General features: G+C 43.3%; 2 protein-coding genes across 3 annotated transcripts in view; one reads left to right on the forward strand and one right to left on the reverse strand.

Annotated features, from left to right (window-relative positions):
* The window catches only part of LOC135519221 (tumor necrosis factor receptor superfamily member EDAR-like), a 43,664-nt gene extending 38,015 nt beyond the window's left edge, over window positions 1-5,649 (reverse strand). The window contains exon 1 of one of the 2 annotated variants that reach the window (XM_064944332.1): window positions 5,284-5,649. The gene's annotated coding sequence lies outside the window, so the exon portion shown is untranslated. Of the gene's footprint in view, window positions 1-2,480; window positions 2,555-5,283 lie in introns of those variants that run through there. The other variant, XM_064944333.1, reaches the window with a different exon arrangement.
* A 3,831-nt stretch (window positions 5,650-9,480) lies between these two features.
* Window positions 9,481-15,110, forward strand: part of LOC135519522 (E3 ubiquitin-protein ligase SH3RF3-like) — a 99,158-nt gene continuing 93,528 nt past the window's right edge. The window contains exon 1 of the mRNA XM_064944750.1: window positions 9,481-9,855. Coding sequence (XP_064800822.1) covers window positions 9,481-9,855 — 375 coding nt within the window. The remainder of the gene's footprint in view (window positions 9,856-15,110) is intronic.

Below are 15,110 nucleotides of genomic sequence, written 5' to 3' on the forward strand. Positions count from 1 at the left end.
TTGGTGCAACGACAGTGCTTTTTTCGGCGAACGCGCTTGTTAAATCATCCCCCGTTTGGCGAAATAGGCTGTGATTCGATGATAAATTAACAGGCACCGCATTGATTATATGCAAAGCAGGACAAGCTAGTTAAACTAGTAATATAATCAACCATGTGTAGTTAACTAGTGATTATGTTAAGATTGAATGTTTTTTATAAAAATAAGTTTAATGCTAGCTAGCACCTTACCTTGGCTCCTTGCTGCACTCGCATAACAGGTAGCCATGCCGCGTAATCAAACAACCTCATATATATATATATTTTTTTTTTATCGGAATGGTGACATTTACGCAATTGTTTTTTTATTGCTCATTTGCATGCCATGCTGAAGGTGGGGTTCGCCCAATCTAGAACCCCCACTGCAAAGGACACTAAATGCTCACCAACAGGGATGTAAATACATTTGTGCAGAAATAAGCTTTTTATGCGAATGGAACATTTCTGGGACCTTTTATTTCAGCTCATGAAACATGGGACCAACACTTTACATGTTGAGTTTATATTTATATTATCCTTTTCTTTTTTTATAAAAGCTCCTAAATTGCTTTCAACACCTCATGCTGGAGGCGTGGCTTATTGCGGGCGTGGTTTTCAATTGTTATTTTTCTAACGTCAGTAGTAGGCTATGCTTTGGAAGGGGAGGGACAGGTAACCTACACACCCACAAAATAACAGATCTCTTCCGGAACACTATAGATCACTTTCGTTCCCGGTTCTGATTCTGTCCCTCGAAAAATGTCATTGTTTTCTGGTTCTGTTCACTAAACCTGTTCCTCTCTCTCTCTCTCTCTCTTGTCCCTCTAACATCCCTCCCTCCTCCTACCTCTTACCTCTTTATCTCTCTCTCTCTCTGTCGCTCTCTCAATAACCATCACTAATTAGCAGTATGGAGCAGGTTGAGCAGCTGCATTTATCAGTACCATGTTGATGGAAGGTGATTTAGCATTCTAGTAACATCCTGGCACACAGTTTAATTTGGGATGTATCTCACCTCCAATGAACAATGTAAAACACTCTGAGCATGTTATACTGCATTAGTTATTAGCAACAATAGTCTTCCATTACAGCAGTAAATCAGAGTGAATAGTAGCCAGCGTATACTTCATCTGATCTAACAGTTACAATTATCTCTAACTATTAACTGTTATTAAGTCATTAGTGACCCTGTCAGGGTTGTCAGTGTTGGTATTCAGACAGACTAATCTATTGGAAAGTCCCCCTAGAGACGCAGCAGGGGCAATCATCTACACACACACGCACGCACACACACACACACACACACACACACACACACACACACACACACACACACACACACACACACACACACACACACACACACACACACACACACACACACACACACACACACACACACACACACACACACACACTAGTGGTAGGTAGGCGCCAAAACGACAGCCTTATTTAGATGTAGCGGAGAGCAAGGTAAAAAGCATTGTCCTAGTAGTGTTAGGATGGGGTTTTATCCCTCTGTCTCTCGCTCTCTCACTCCCTCTCGCTATCACTCTTTCTCTCTCCATCTCTCCTTCCCTCTCTCTCTCTGACAATGATTGACAGATGTGGAGAAATAGATATAGAACCTGATATATTGTTTATGTGTGGAGCTCTCTGTGTCTTTGTCAGATCAGGGTGACAGCTATGAACTCTATAAGGCATGGTTTTGTTTTTTGCCTTAGCATTACACAGCTGATTCAGGACCGAGTTTGGGAAACTGCTATAGGGAACACTGGGAAATATTCTACCAATACCACAGGATGAGACACATACCCCATTCTTCCCCTAAAGTGATGAATGTTCAGAATGATCCTAGATATCCAGTCTAGTTTAACTTTCTATGTGATTCCTAATGTTCACTCTTGTAGCAAAATATGTTTTGAAGTTGGTTCTGTAAACCTGGTAAACAGATTTGATTGAATAGTGCCCAAGGTTAGTTTAAAAAAGGTTCGCACCTCTCTGTTCCCCAATCCCCAACCCTCCCCATAACCATAAAGCAGAACCCTTATGATATCCCAAACTCCCTTCCTCTACATTAACCCTTTCTCTCTCTAACCCTCACCCCAGTTCCCTGATCAGGAACTCAGTGGTAACAGATGGAATCTGTCACCTAAAGGATGTGACGGAAATGAATGTTTAACCCCGTAATGGATATTTACTGTGAGTCGATAATGACTCTGTCAGATTAGGAAATGGCTTCTCACTCTCATCAATCAATCAGGAAGGAGATGCACTCAAGAACCCAACTAAATTCTTTCTCACATACACGTGCAAACACACACAAATAAACACACACACACACAAAAAACACACATACACTCACACAGACACACACCATCCTGCTGCTTCCAGTTTGTTGGCTGAAAAGTTCTATTGAAAACCAACAACACAGGTATCAAACATACATTGAAATACACTCACCAGCAGTCGGGAGAGAGAAAGGGATGGAAGGGATATAGATAGATTCATCTAGTGAAAGACTACCCTCTTTTGGGCTCTTGTGTGGTGCAGCGGTCTAAGGCACTGCATCTCAGTGCTAGAGGCGTCTCTACAGACCCTGATTTGATTCCCGGCTGTATCACAACCAGCCGTGTTTGGGAGTCCCATAGGGCGGTGCCCAATTTTCCCAGTGTCGTCTGGGTTAGGGTTTGGCCCGGGTAGGCCGTCATTGTAAATATGAATTTGTTCTTAACTGACTTGCCTAGTTAAATAAAGGTTAAATAAATAAATAGCTTCAGATGATTCATGGAGATAAAGCTAAAATCTGATTGTTTCCATGTTTTCTGAAAACTAAACCCCCAGACTTAAACAGGTTCATATTATCACAGGGTTGTACTGATACAACTGTGAGCGTGCATGTGTGTCTGGTGTAGTCTCTTCATCTTCTGATTGCTTTAATTACAGACTGATTGTCAGCTCCCCTCTCAGAGAGCAGGAAAAACTAATTCTTAACGCACATGAAAAGGAGACACCACACACGCATGCACACACTACAGCAGTTGCACTCAGTAGCCCCTTTGATTTCTATCTGACGGTGATCTGTCTTTCATCGTCTCCTCTCCCTGATCCCTCTCTCCTTCTTTACCTCCACTGGGGCAGAACGTCTCCCTCCATATCTCCTTCGTCTCTCTCTTTGTCTATTGAGTGTTAATACTGTATGTGGGCAGGGTAATTTACTGTGTCTCTTTGTCTCTCTAACACATTAGTAGGTGGGCAAAACGGTTTCTGTCTGCTTTTCTCTATTCCTTGTTATTTAGCATGACAGCAGAACGTCTGGCTCTCTGCCTGTCAGCCTATTTGTGTTTAGTGTAGAATGATTACGGCATCTGTAGCCTTGTTAAGAACCAGGCTTCCCTAGTACAGGGGTCTGATTGAGGCTGGCCTCTAGTGTGTAAGAGGACTCAGCGCAGTGGGTTATGGGACCTTGGGATTTGGTCTGATGGACTGACAACGTCTCTGTAGCCTTAAACAGCCAGCCATACAGAAGAAGAGAGAGAGAGCGAGCAGTGACCTCTCTGCCTCTACTCCGTCTTCTCTCCTCAAACACATTCGTTTATAACATAATTACTACTGTAAGTGAATTGATGCATAGAACATACACTCCTTCATTTACACACCATGTTAATATATGGTTGTTAGAGTGGCTCAGATTACAGTGTTGTTAGAACAACATGAGTTACAGGCCAGCTCATATCATTATCTATCTACACATCTACTGATAAGGAGTTCAACATCCTGTTTGATCTGAGGTCAAAATATTCAGGAACTCTCTCCTCCTGTGATGATAGTCTACAGTGGGAACTGAGATGAGCGCAGTCACAGAAACTGCTTAAAAACTTGTTACATTTCAATATATATTAGGTTACATATTGTTTAAATATTATCTGGCATAATATTATACATTTCTGCCATGTATCTGGAGAAGGGATATTCACATCAGCTGATTGCATGTGTTTGTTCTACAGAAATCTGCATTAATTTGTAAACTGAATATATTAGGCCTGTTATATATAGTCCTAGACCTTCAAAATAGCATAATGATTTAAAAAAAGGTTATATAAAATAATAATTATTATTATTAAAAAAATTGTAGCAGAATGTCAGTGATCAAGCTAAATCCTTTACTAGGGTACTAAATTGTTAGCCTAGTAGCCTAACTAAGGTTTTAGCAGTATCACTGACATTCTGCAAAAAGAAAGTTTATTATGCATGATTTTTATATTTAAAAAAATAAACAATCATAGGCCTATGTTCTTAATGTGACCAATGCTGTGTGTTTTTTGTTATTAGGCTACTGCATCAGTAGGCTATATCCTTTCATCCATTTAATCCCGCGGCGCCACACTCGCTTTTGAAGATAATTTACATTTTCTTTCTCCCGTTTCTTCTTGTCTTTTTCCTTTCTAACTCAAACATGAAAGTCTGCGGCGGTGTGCTGGGGGCAGAGAGGGACAGAGGAGCAGAGACACAGAGAGAAAAAGGGATTGATTTCCACCGTGAGCGCTGCAGCAGTTGTTCAAAGCTCCAGACGTCAGAAAGCGGCAGGACTCAGCATGTCGAGGCCGGCCTAGGCTGCCTGTCTGCGCCCTGGACTTCCCCCAGGGCCCGGGGAGGGCGACAGCCAGGCGGCACCGTCAAAACAATTATGAGGAGATGGACTGAGGAGAGCAAACTACACAAACCACACACTGGGACCAGGACCCGCCGCTGTCTCAGAACCCGTTGTATCTCTCAGGAAGATGAGAGATGAACTATGATCCCATGCTCCTTAATGTAACAATTACCTCGAAGATGGTAGGCTACAGGTCTAATGGATTCAGTAATAGACCTGGTGTCCTAAACGTTCTTACTATATAACCCACCACCTAACGACCTATACACCCACTCACACACTGCGCTATATTACTACACGGTCCAGGCTACTATGAACTGCCATGTGAAAAAACAACCAACCTCCGGTTTGAAGCAATTACTTGATTATCAAATCTTTAAAGCAGAAAAACATGCCTATTTAAAACTGGAGAACATTTCGATGTTGTCCATTTGCCAAATTTATCTGACAATTTTTTTTGCTACATTTCTGACAAACATCGTAATGCTTTTGCAGTTCTTTTCGAAAAGATAAAATTACTGTTAAGTAGGCTACATGTGTCTGTAGCATAAATGCTCCAGGAATTTCCCAAAACCTTGCAGCAATCCCGCTTTACATTCCAGAGCGCCTTACCTGCGTGTAGAGCGGGGTTTTCGACGGGACAGGTCTTGCGGGCTGTATCTCCACGACAGAGTGATGGTCGGAGCAATGCTGTGGTCTGTCTGCACGGACTGCTGTAGCCTAATGATTAGACTGTATTGGTGAGTCTGACAAGCATCACCGATATCAAAACCTCTGTAACAGATCCTCCGTTAATCTCTCTGTCTTCAGTCCGCCGTGTGCATGCCCGGTGATCCAGAGTAGCTCCTCTTCACAGAGAAAAATAGAAGTTTTCCCCGCCCCAGAAGATGAGGTAAACCTGATGCAGGTAAACGAACTGTAGCCTATGTGGCTCCATTACTCCACAACGACATCTAGAGGGGAACCCCAAACATTAACGCTCCTCTTAGGGTAGCCCATTGAATTCGTGTAGGATAGCAGAAGCTACAGTACAGTTAGGCTACTGATGTGGTGAGACAGAACAATTTCATGAATCCATATTTATCTGAATCTATCCTTTCATCAGTGTGCCGGTCCACCAACTGAGAGAGAGAGATACAGAAATAGCGAGAAAGAGGGAGAGGAGGGGGTTGTGTTTTCCGGTATCAGTGTTGTAGATCCATCAATAAAAAGGAAGCATTTACGTGTCATACTTTGTGCTTTAAAAGACATTTATCTAAGGGTCAGATTTCAAAGGTTCCTTAATGTGATATTTATTTTTTGGTTTGTTTACCCATCAGCACCAGTTTAGGACGGACCGAACCGATCCCTGAACTTTACCTGAGGCACAAGAACTGACCAAAGAGACTCCACCACTGTCCATCCGTCTGTTTCTCTCCTATCAACTCTTTGTCCGGTCTCTCTATTCCCCTTCCTCTCAGCTCCTCTGTAGGAAAGAGCAGATTAAAGAGGTGCTTAGCGCTTCTCTCTCTCTCTCTCTCTCTCTCTCCCTCTCCCTCTCTCTCAGACAGACAGACAGACAGACAGACAGACAGACAGACAGACAGACAGACAGACAGACAGACAGACCGACAGACAGACAGACAGACAGACAGACAGACAGACAGACAGACAGACCGACCAGCGGAGAGCAACAGAGCATCACTGGGATGAAGACACCTATCATATTACTTTACCCCAGATCACTATTACCACAGGACCACAGCCAGAGCAAACAGAAACCCAGTCAGCTGTCTTCTAAAGCCAACAGCGATAAGGCCAATATCAGCTCTTTCATAATGGCAGCAGAAATAGGAAGATGTTATCTAGCTACTGAAACCAAATAAATATCACAGATATCTCTATTTAAAGTTGAAAATGTGTATTAAGACATGCAAATCACAGGGATTGGGATGGGCTGAGGGAAGCTGAGGGTTGGTATGTGGGAGTGGAGACAAGTGGGAGGGGAGTGGAGCTGCTGTGTGGGAGATAGAATGATGGTCAAAGATAAAAATAAAAAAAACATAATATAAAGTACATTTGAATGACACTAAGTGGCAGTGTTTTTACAACTAATGCCATGCAGGTGTTTGTACACATGCATATACACACACTCTCATTCAAATAAACACATACATGTAATAGTGAGGGACAGCTATTGAGGAATTGTGGGGGGGATCAGGTTCATATTTTTTGGCCTGGTGGTAAGACAGGGAATCGACCCTGGACGCTTCTGTGTGTCGCTTTTTTTTATTTATCTGTTATTTTACCAGGTAAGTTGACTGAGAACACATTCTCATTTGCAGCAACGACCTGGGGTGAAATGAGCCAATTGCAAAGTGGGGATTATTAGGTGACCGTGATGGTTTGAGGGCCAGATTGGGAATTTAGCCAGGACACCAGGATTAACACCCTACTCTTACAATAAGTGCCATGGGATCTTTAATGACCTCAGAGAGTCAGGACACCCATTTAACATCCCATCTGAAAGACAGCACCCTACACAGGGTAGTGTCCCCAATCAGTGCCCTGGGGAATTGGGATATTTTTTTAGACCAGAGGGAAGAGTGCCTCATACTGGCCCTCCATCACCACTTCCAGCAGAATCTGGTCTCCCATCCATTAGCTTCAGAAGCAAGCCAGCAGTGGTATGCAGGGTGGTATGCTGCTGGCAATCTGTTGGATGACTGGTATGATGTGGTTGTTGAGCGGCTTCACTGCAAGTATATTGTATGTTTCGAATATTCAATCAATTTTAAAATAAAATTAAAAATCAAAAGTCACAGGGATTTCTGGCTCCTGACGCTATGCATGATGGGTAGGTCTACTCTGTAAAGGTGGGCATATTTGATCCTCTCCTCTAACTACTCGTCCACACACACCAACACAGACACACACACTCACACACGTGTATGTTGTCCTCTAATCACTATGCAACTCAACAGGAGAGCAGATTTCATTACCATATTGACTGCATCGTCAGCTAACCTAGTTTCCACAATGAATGGACATTGGGTGAGGAGAAGAGGCAAGCCTATACCTATAGGTTACATACAATTAAACGCTATACATCAAGATACAATGATAATGTAACATTATTGATGTACAGTAAGCTTTATAGCATTTGTATTGGATAAATGTATCAACGTGAATTGTCAACGTGAAAAAATGTAACTGTTTTCTCTACATGATTCCACACACACACGCGCGCACGCACTACCTGTGCATCAGGAGGTTTAGGCCCTGTGCTCGTCTCTGTGTGTGGTAGAGAACATCAGCCAGGCCGGATGTCAGATCTGAGGAACACAGCGTTCCCCCGGGCAGGAGTTAAACGTGAGAAAATGGCAGGTAGAGACAGGCAGAGACAGGCAGAGACAGGTAGAGAGAGACGGTTCTGTGCAGCTGACAGACCTTCTGCTTCCTCAGCCATGAGGCTCTAACAGCAACAGGAACTAAGGCTGCATCTGAAATTGCACTCTATTCCGTATAAGGCTCTGGGCAACAGGAGTGCACCATGGTGTCGTTTCACATCAGATTTGCTCATAATCAGAAACATGGTTTAGATGGCAACTAGGAATGTGTGTGTGTGTTCAGTCCAAAAGCAACCTCTTAGATCTTAAAATGTAAGCTCAAGCAGTTAAAATATGTATTGAGGTCAAAATGAACTGAAACCTCACAGATAAAATGAGATTCTATTGTAGCTTCATCCAAACATCTGGGTTATTGATTAGTTCAACATTTCACCAGCAGGCGGCAGAATAACCCCTCTGTTACCAACAATACTTGGCTACCTACCTACCGTGCACAAGAAAAGACAGACTAACTATTATTTCTCTAGTTGTCCGCGGGGTGGCAGTGTCTTCACACATCTGTCTACTCTGATTTATATGTTTTTTATTGAGTATCTATCATCGTCCATTGGTTATTTTGTGGTAGAGTAACCTACCATCCCACTCTCCTAACAGAGTCCACCAAATATCTGATTCACTTTGGTTATTGACTTTACACATGATTTATAACACCTAAAGATAAACCTGTGTTCCAACACTACTATTTCTGGAGCGCATCCCAGAAGATGGTGACAGGTTTTTGGTGTTAATCTGTGTTGCATTATTTCTGATGATATTCATTCTCCACTCTGAAACCCACACAACTGTTTCACATACACACAGAGCTCTGCTCTCCCACACAGCCTTCTAATCACTGGTTATTACCTCTCTCTGGTTGGCCTCACTGAGCACCTATAGCCTATACCGATCTGACACGTATAGGTAGCCTAGCTGTATGAATGAATAACTGGTAGAGTGCTAATTGTAAAGAATTAACGGTCAGTTTGATTCCCAATTCTCTCACATCCTTCTTATTGTGTGTGTGTGTGTGTGTGTGTGTGTGTGTGTGTGTGTGTGTGTGTGTGTGTGTGTGTGTGTGTGTGTGTGTGTGTGTGTGTGTGTGTGTGTGTGTGTGTGTGTGTGTGTGTGTGTGTGTGTGTGTGTGTGTGTGTGTGTGTGTGTGTGTGTGTGAGAGAGAGAGAGAGATATATGAGAGCGTGACCTCACTGCAATCTGCACAGCTGCGCGAGGGAGAGCAAGCAGAGCGAGCGAGAAGAGAGAGAAGGGTTGCCTGGTTGCCTTAACGGGCTCAGTTCGGGGAAATAGCACAACAGATTGCGCTTTTAAACAGCCTACGCCGATATGTATTCTTCAGTTTCTGGTGCATTAAACGCGAAATCAGAAACCAACACCCACTCGGTTAACGTCAATAATAATCGGTAAGGAATATTCGCAGAGTGAGATGGACGAGTCGTCTCTGTTGGATTTGCTGGAGTGTTCAGTGTGTTTGGAAAGGCTGGACACTACAGCTAAAGTCCTGCCTTGCCAACACACCTTCTGTCGCCGCTGCTTGGAGAACATAGTCAGCTCCAGAAACGAACTGAGATGTCCCGAATGTCGCATCCTAGTCGGCTGTGAGGTGGACGACCTCCCCGCGAATATCTTGCTGGTCCGCCTGCTGGACGGGATCAAACAGCGGCCACGGAATGCAGGCAGTACCAGGCAGTCCCAGGTGGGGGGCGGAGAGTCATCGGGTTGTGCAGCCGGGATCAGCGCCTCTCCCCCGGGCAGTGGGGTCAGGGACCTGCCGGTGGCCACAAGGAGCTCCCCCGTCAAGGTACTTAGCTCTGCTACTTGGTATTTGGACTGGTTGGCTGCCAACTTGCTGTACAGAATGTTCCTTGGCTAGAATTCTGAAGAACCGAGTTGCTGTATACATGTGTGGGGGTGGTGGGGTTGCATAGCTGGACAACTGAGAATCTGTTTGGGAAATCTAATTTCACACACTAATGTGTTGAAAGATTTCCTATGTGTGCTCTACCCCCAACTCCTGCAGCTAAAGACACAATTAGACAGAATTGATCTATGGAGAGAGAGAGAGGGAAAGAGACGGGAGGGGGTATAGAGAGAGAGAAAGTAAGAGATACAGTCACCTGTGCTATTCATGTTATTGCTAGACAGACACGCGAAGTGTAGCTGCAAGATATGGTTTAGTTACCTCAGTGGCATGGCTGTGCTGTGTTCAGGTAGTCAAGAGATGCAGCAGGCAGACAGCTGCATATGTTTCATAACGGAGGCTGAACAATGACAGCCAGCACAGTGGGCCTTTAAATATAAGCTACTCTAGGTTTATTAACAGTATCTTAAGGGGTTTCGATGTTAGGGCCTATACTGTATGGATGTTTTATAGGCACATAACACATTTGTTAATGCTTTCAGCTCCATGTCATAGCATGTCAAGTCTTTGGCCAATAGGCCACATGATGTCATTAAGAGTGCCTTTTATTCTCACACTTCTCAATCCTCTGAAGGGGAGCAGGGTGACTATTGAACATGAGCCAAGGACTGAGAGAGTGTGTGGTGGGCTGCAGTCAGCTGACCTGCCAGATAGAACCACTAGCAGAAGCAGTAGACTCTAAACACTCATCATGAGTTGAGTACAATGAACGCTTACTCTCCTCCACTTTTTGTCTCTCAATGTATTTATCTTTCTCTCTCTCTGACCAGTCACTGTTTGTTTTGGCTCCTTTGTGAGAGCAGGACACTTTGGAGACTCGGAGTAGAAAGCACTCACAACCTCCCCCTCTCTCCCACCTAATTGATGGGAAGTTCGGCTCTTTTTTACTGAATCCGGTCTTTCAACTAATTTCGTTCATTTGAGTCAGTAATGCCAAGAGCACGCAGGACCTACTGTCCGCGAACAATGAACTGAAAACTCGAAATAGTAATAATTCTACAAGCCCCTCGTTCATATGTCGTTCCCCATAAAGGGCTTATTGGAGCTGTCCTTTTGACTGAGATTTGTAAAAGCGTGCTTTAAACGATGTGAATTTGTTTATTGCTAGGCATACAAATAAGATTATTTATTGGTACAATTGAAAACGAGGTCTAGTTGTGGCCGCAACCGGCCTAGATTGTGAACGACTCTTGGAGGAATGCATTGCTTGGGGTGATTAGCACAATATCTTTCGCCAAGTGGTGCACCCCAGACGATTCGCTCTCGAGTTCGAGTGTTGAGAAGAGGCTGTGCTGTGTATGTTTTGGCTCTACAAAGCTGTGTCCATCAAAACAATCAATAATACATTAATTGCATTCATTCTTGCACCATGCGATCAATTACCAGTTATACACATATTTCTTTCTTCTATATACTGCCTGCAGCGTGATCTACTTTGTCTGTGCGCATAATTATATGACAGACAGTTGTTGACCGGAGCACGTCTCTGGAGTCACCGGAGGAGCGCACATTAATCCTGCTGTAGAATTCATTGCGGCCAGCAGGTCAAAGGAACGACTAAAATGAACGAGTGACTCAGAAAAACTAGTCATGACTGGCACTAAAATTAGTTACTAAAATTACTAAAATTAGTTATTAGTTATGAAGTCACTAAAATTAGTCTATCAAAATGAACGAATCGTTTGCGATCACATCTATTCACTACCCAAACTCCACAGGACGTAGATATGGTGTGCAGTGTGTGTGTATGTACAATGAGTATACAACACATAAAGGACACCTGCTCTTTCCATGACATAAACAATAAACCGGGCGGTACACGTTTCAGTGGGGGAGCTCAGGTAATATCATTTTGTGCACAAGCATAAATCACATCCGTAATTTAGTCCTGTCCGAATCTGCCGCGTCAGTCATTTTTACTTGGCAGGGAGAATTTATTCCAGCCCTAAAAACCTACTCTTTTCGTCAATCTCCCAAATCCTCTGATAATACTTATCCTGTGCGAGTCGTCATCCCAGTATTTTAAGGGATATTACAGTGTATCAGGTGCTGCAACCAGTTTGGGTAAGAACATGGGAACAGATGTATTGTTAAAAAAGTGTTGCACGTAGCCTACGTATGAATCTGTTTTGTTACATGTTAACTTTCCTAGTACCATGTTTGTCTTTTAAAATATGAAGTGGACGATATTGTCCCAGTGAACTGATAAATTACCAAATACGTCAGTTAATTAAAAGTCTGCATAGGTTACAGTTCATGCTTCTTATTGGTTATTATTTGGACTTTCTCTGAACTGAAGACCATGAGGCCAACATTAGGCTATCCCTGTACATGTGAAATATCTTCACGTCTAGAGGAGCCTTCAGGCTGCCATCATACCGGTACATGTTGAATGAGGAAAACAAATAATTACAGGGGCAGCTTGGTAAAACGAATCCCTTCCCGAATCATCGACTGTAAAACGGACATGCTGGGGTAATAATTACATAATGGACATTCTATAGTAATACTAGTCCAGTGCCAATAGAGCTATAGACTGACCAGGTGAATCCAGGTGAAAGATATGATCCTTTATTGATGTCACTTTTTGAATCACTTCAATCAGTGTAGATGAAGGGGAGGAGACCAGGTTACATAACGAGTTTTAAGCCTCCAGACAATTGAGACATGGATTCTGTCTGTGTGCCATTCAGCGGGTGAATGAGCAAGACAAAATATGTAACTACCTTTGAATGGGTTTGGTAGTAGGTGCCAGGCGCACCGGTTTGTGTCAAGTACTGCAAAGCTGCTGGGTTTTTCCACACTCAACAGTTTCTAGAGTGTATCAAGAATGGCCAACTACCCAAATGACATCCAGCCAACTTGACACAACTGTGGGAAGCATTGGAGTCAACATGGTCCAGCATCCCTGTGGAATGATTTTGACACCTTGTAGAGTCCAAGCCGATGAGTTGAGGGAAAAAATGGGGGGGGGGGTTCCTAATTTTTGGTATACTCAGTGCATGTTTGTACGTATGTTTTCGAGGTCAGCCTTTCCTCCGCTGAGTTTCAGAGGTGCTTCATGGTGACATCACCACCCACAGACCAAGGCTTTGAAGTGTGTTCACCTGAGTCCTGAGCCTTGATCTCTGCTGCCATTAGTAACACACCCTGGTGATGACAGGGCAGCGCAGACCACCACCTTACATTACTACTACACTAATAGCAGCAGAGGGGGTTGGAGTGTTTGTTTTGTATCTGAGTTCAGGCAGACAGACTGACATTAAAGTTTCATAGAAGCTTTTACTTCTGACAAGAGAGGAGGACACAGCTGCCACTACTGACACACACACACACACACACACACACACACGCACACGCACACGCACACGCACACGCACACACGCACAGCTATGTATTACTATAATTGTGAGGAGTTTTTTGGGGATCAACAATTGATTCCCATTCAACTTCCTATTTTCCTTGACCCCTAACCCTAACATTAACCCCTAACCCTAACTCTAACCCTAACATTAACCCCTAACCCTAATTCTAACTCTAACCCTAACCTTAGCCTCTAACCCTAAATCTAACTCTAACCTTAACCCCTAACCCTAATTCTAACTCTAAACCTAACCTTAACCCCTAACCTTGACCCCTAACCCTAACATTAACCACTAACCCTAACTCTAACTCTTACCCTAACATTAACCCCTAACCCTAATTCTAACTCTAACCCTAACATTAACCGCTAACCCTAATTCTAACTCTAACCCTAACCTTAGCCTCTAACCCTAATTCTAACTCTAACCTTAGCCTCTAACCCTAATTCTAACTCTAAGCCTAACCTTAACCCCTAACCCTAATTCTAACCTTAACCCCTAACCTTGACCCCTAACCCTAACATTAACCCCAACCCTAACTCTAACTCTTAACCTAACATTAACCCCTAACCCTAATTCTAACTCTAACCCTAACATTAACCCCTAACCCTAATTCTAACTCTAACCCTAATTCTAACCTTAACCCCTAACCCTAATTCTAACTCTAACCCTAACCTTAACCCCTAACCCTAATTCTAACTCTAACCCTAACATTAACCCCTAACCCTAACCTTAACCCCTAACCCTAACCCTAATTCTAACCTTAACCCCTAACCCTAATTCTAACCCTTAACCTAATCCCTATGCCTAAATAGCCTTTTTATAAGTGTGGACTGGCAAAATATCCTCACCTTTTTACATTTTAGTTGGTTTACTATTCTTGTTAGGACTTGGAACTCACAAGTATTGTAAAACATGTCCACACACACACACATGCGCACGCAGACACACACACAAATGCACACACATGCACACACACACATACTCTCTCTTTCTCTCTCTCTCTTTTTCTCTCTTTCTTTCTTTCCAGATAGCCCATATGTTGGTAATGTGCTGCAATCCTTTAGCTCTGTGAGGAATGCTTTCGACATTCATTTTCATGAGTGTGTGTGACAGAGAGGGAGGGAGAAAAATAGCAAGAGAGATGGGTTAGTTTAAGATGTCCCCTACAGACTAGACAGCCAGCCGTAGCTGTGCTTTATTCCACTGAACACTTACACCCTCATCAGTTATTAATTAAGGAGCAAGAATATAATTTAATGTGTGTGTGTGTGTCCGCGTGTGTGTGTGTCCGCGTGTGTGTGTGTCCGCGTGTGTGTGTGTGTGTCCGCGTATGTGTGTGTGTCCGTGCGCGTGGGACTACTGCTGTTCCAGTTCGAAGCAGGGGATAAAGGGCAGAGAGGATTCAGAGGGGACCTTTTGTCTTTGCTGACACACACAAACACACACACTTATATATACAGTACACACACAGCTCAGCCCACAGGGAGAGCCTCTGATATGGAGAGCACATTGAAGGCAAGCAGACACATGCAGTATTAATGCAGTATTAATGTGGTATTAATGAAGTTTTAGTAAAGGTAATGTGTAATGTGTATGTAATGAGTGTCAGGTTGTTGATTTTGGTGATGACTGATCTGCATGGTAATGAACTGACTTACTAGACTGTTACTGCCTCTCAACCTTTTTTCTCTCTCACCATGACAGGAAAATTAACATATTACAAGGTAACTATTTACAAATGATTTACAAGTATGGCGAGCTGCTGACTTA

The sequence above is a fragment of the Oncorhynchus masou genome, chromosome 29 (assembly GCF_036934945.1).
Source record: "Oncorhynchus masou masou isolate Uvic2021 chromosome 29, UVic_Omas_1.1, whole genome shotgun sequence".
Taxonomy (NCBI): domain Eukaryota; kingdom Metazoa; phylum Chordata; class Actinopteri; order Salmoniformes; family Salmonidae; genus Oncorhynchus; species Oncorhynchus masou.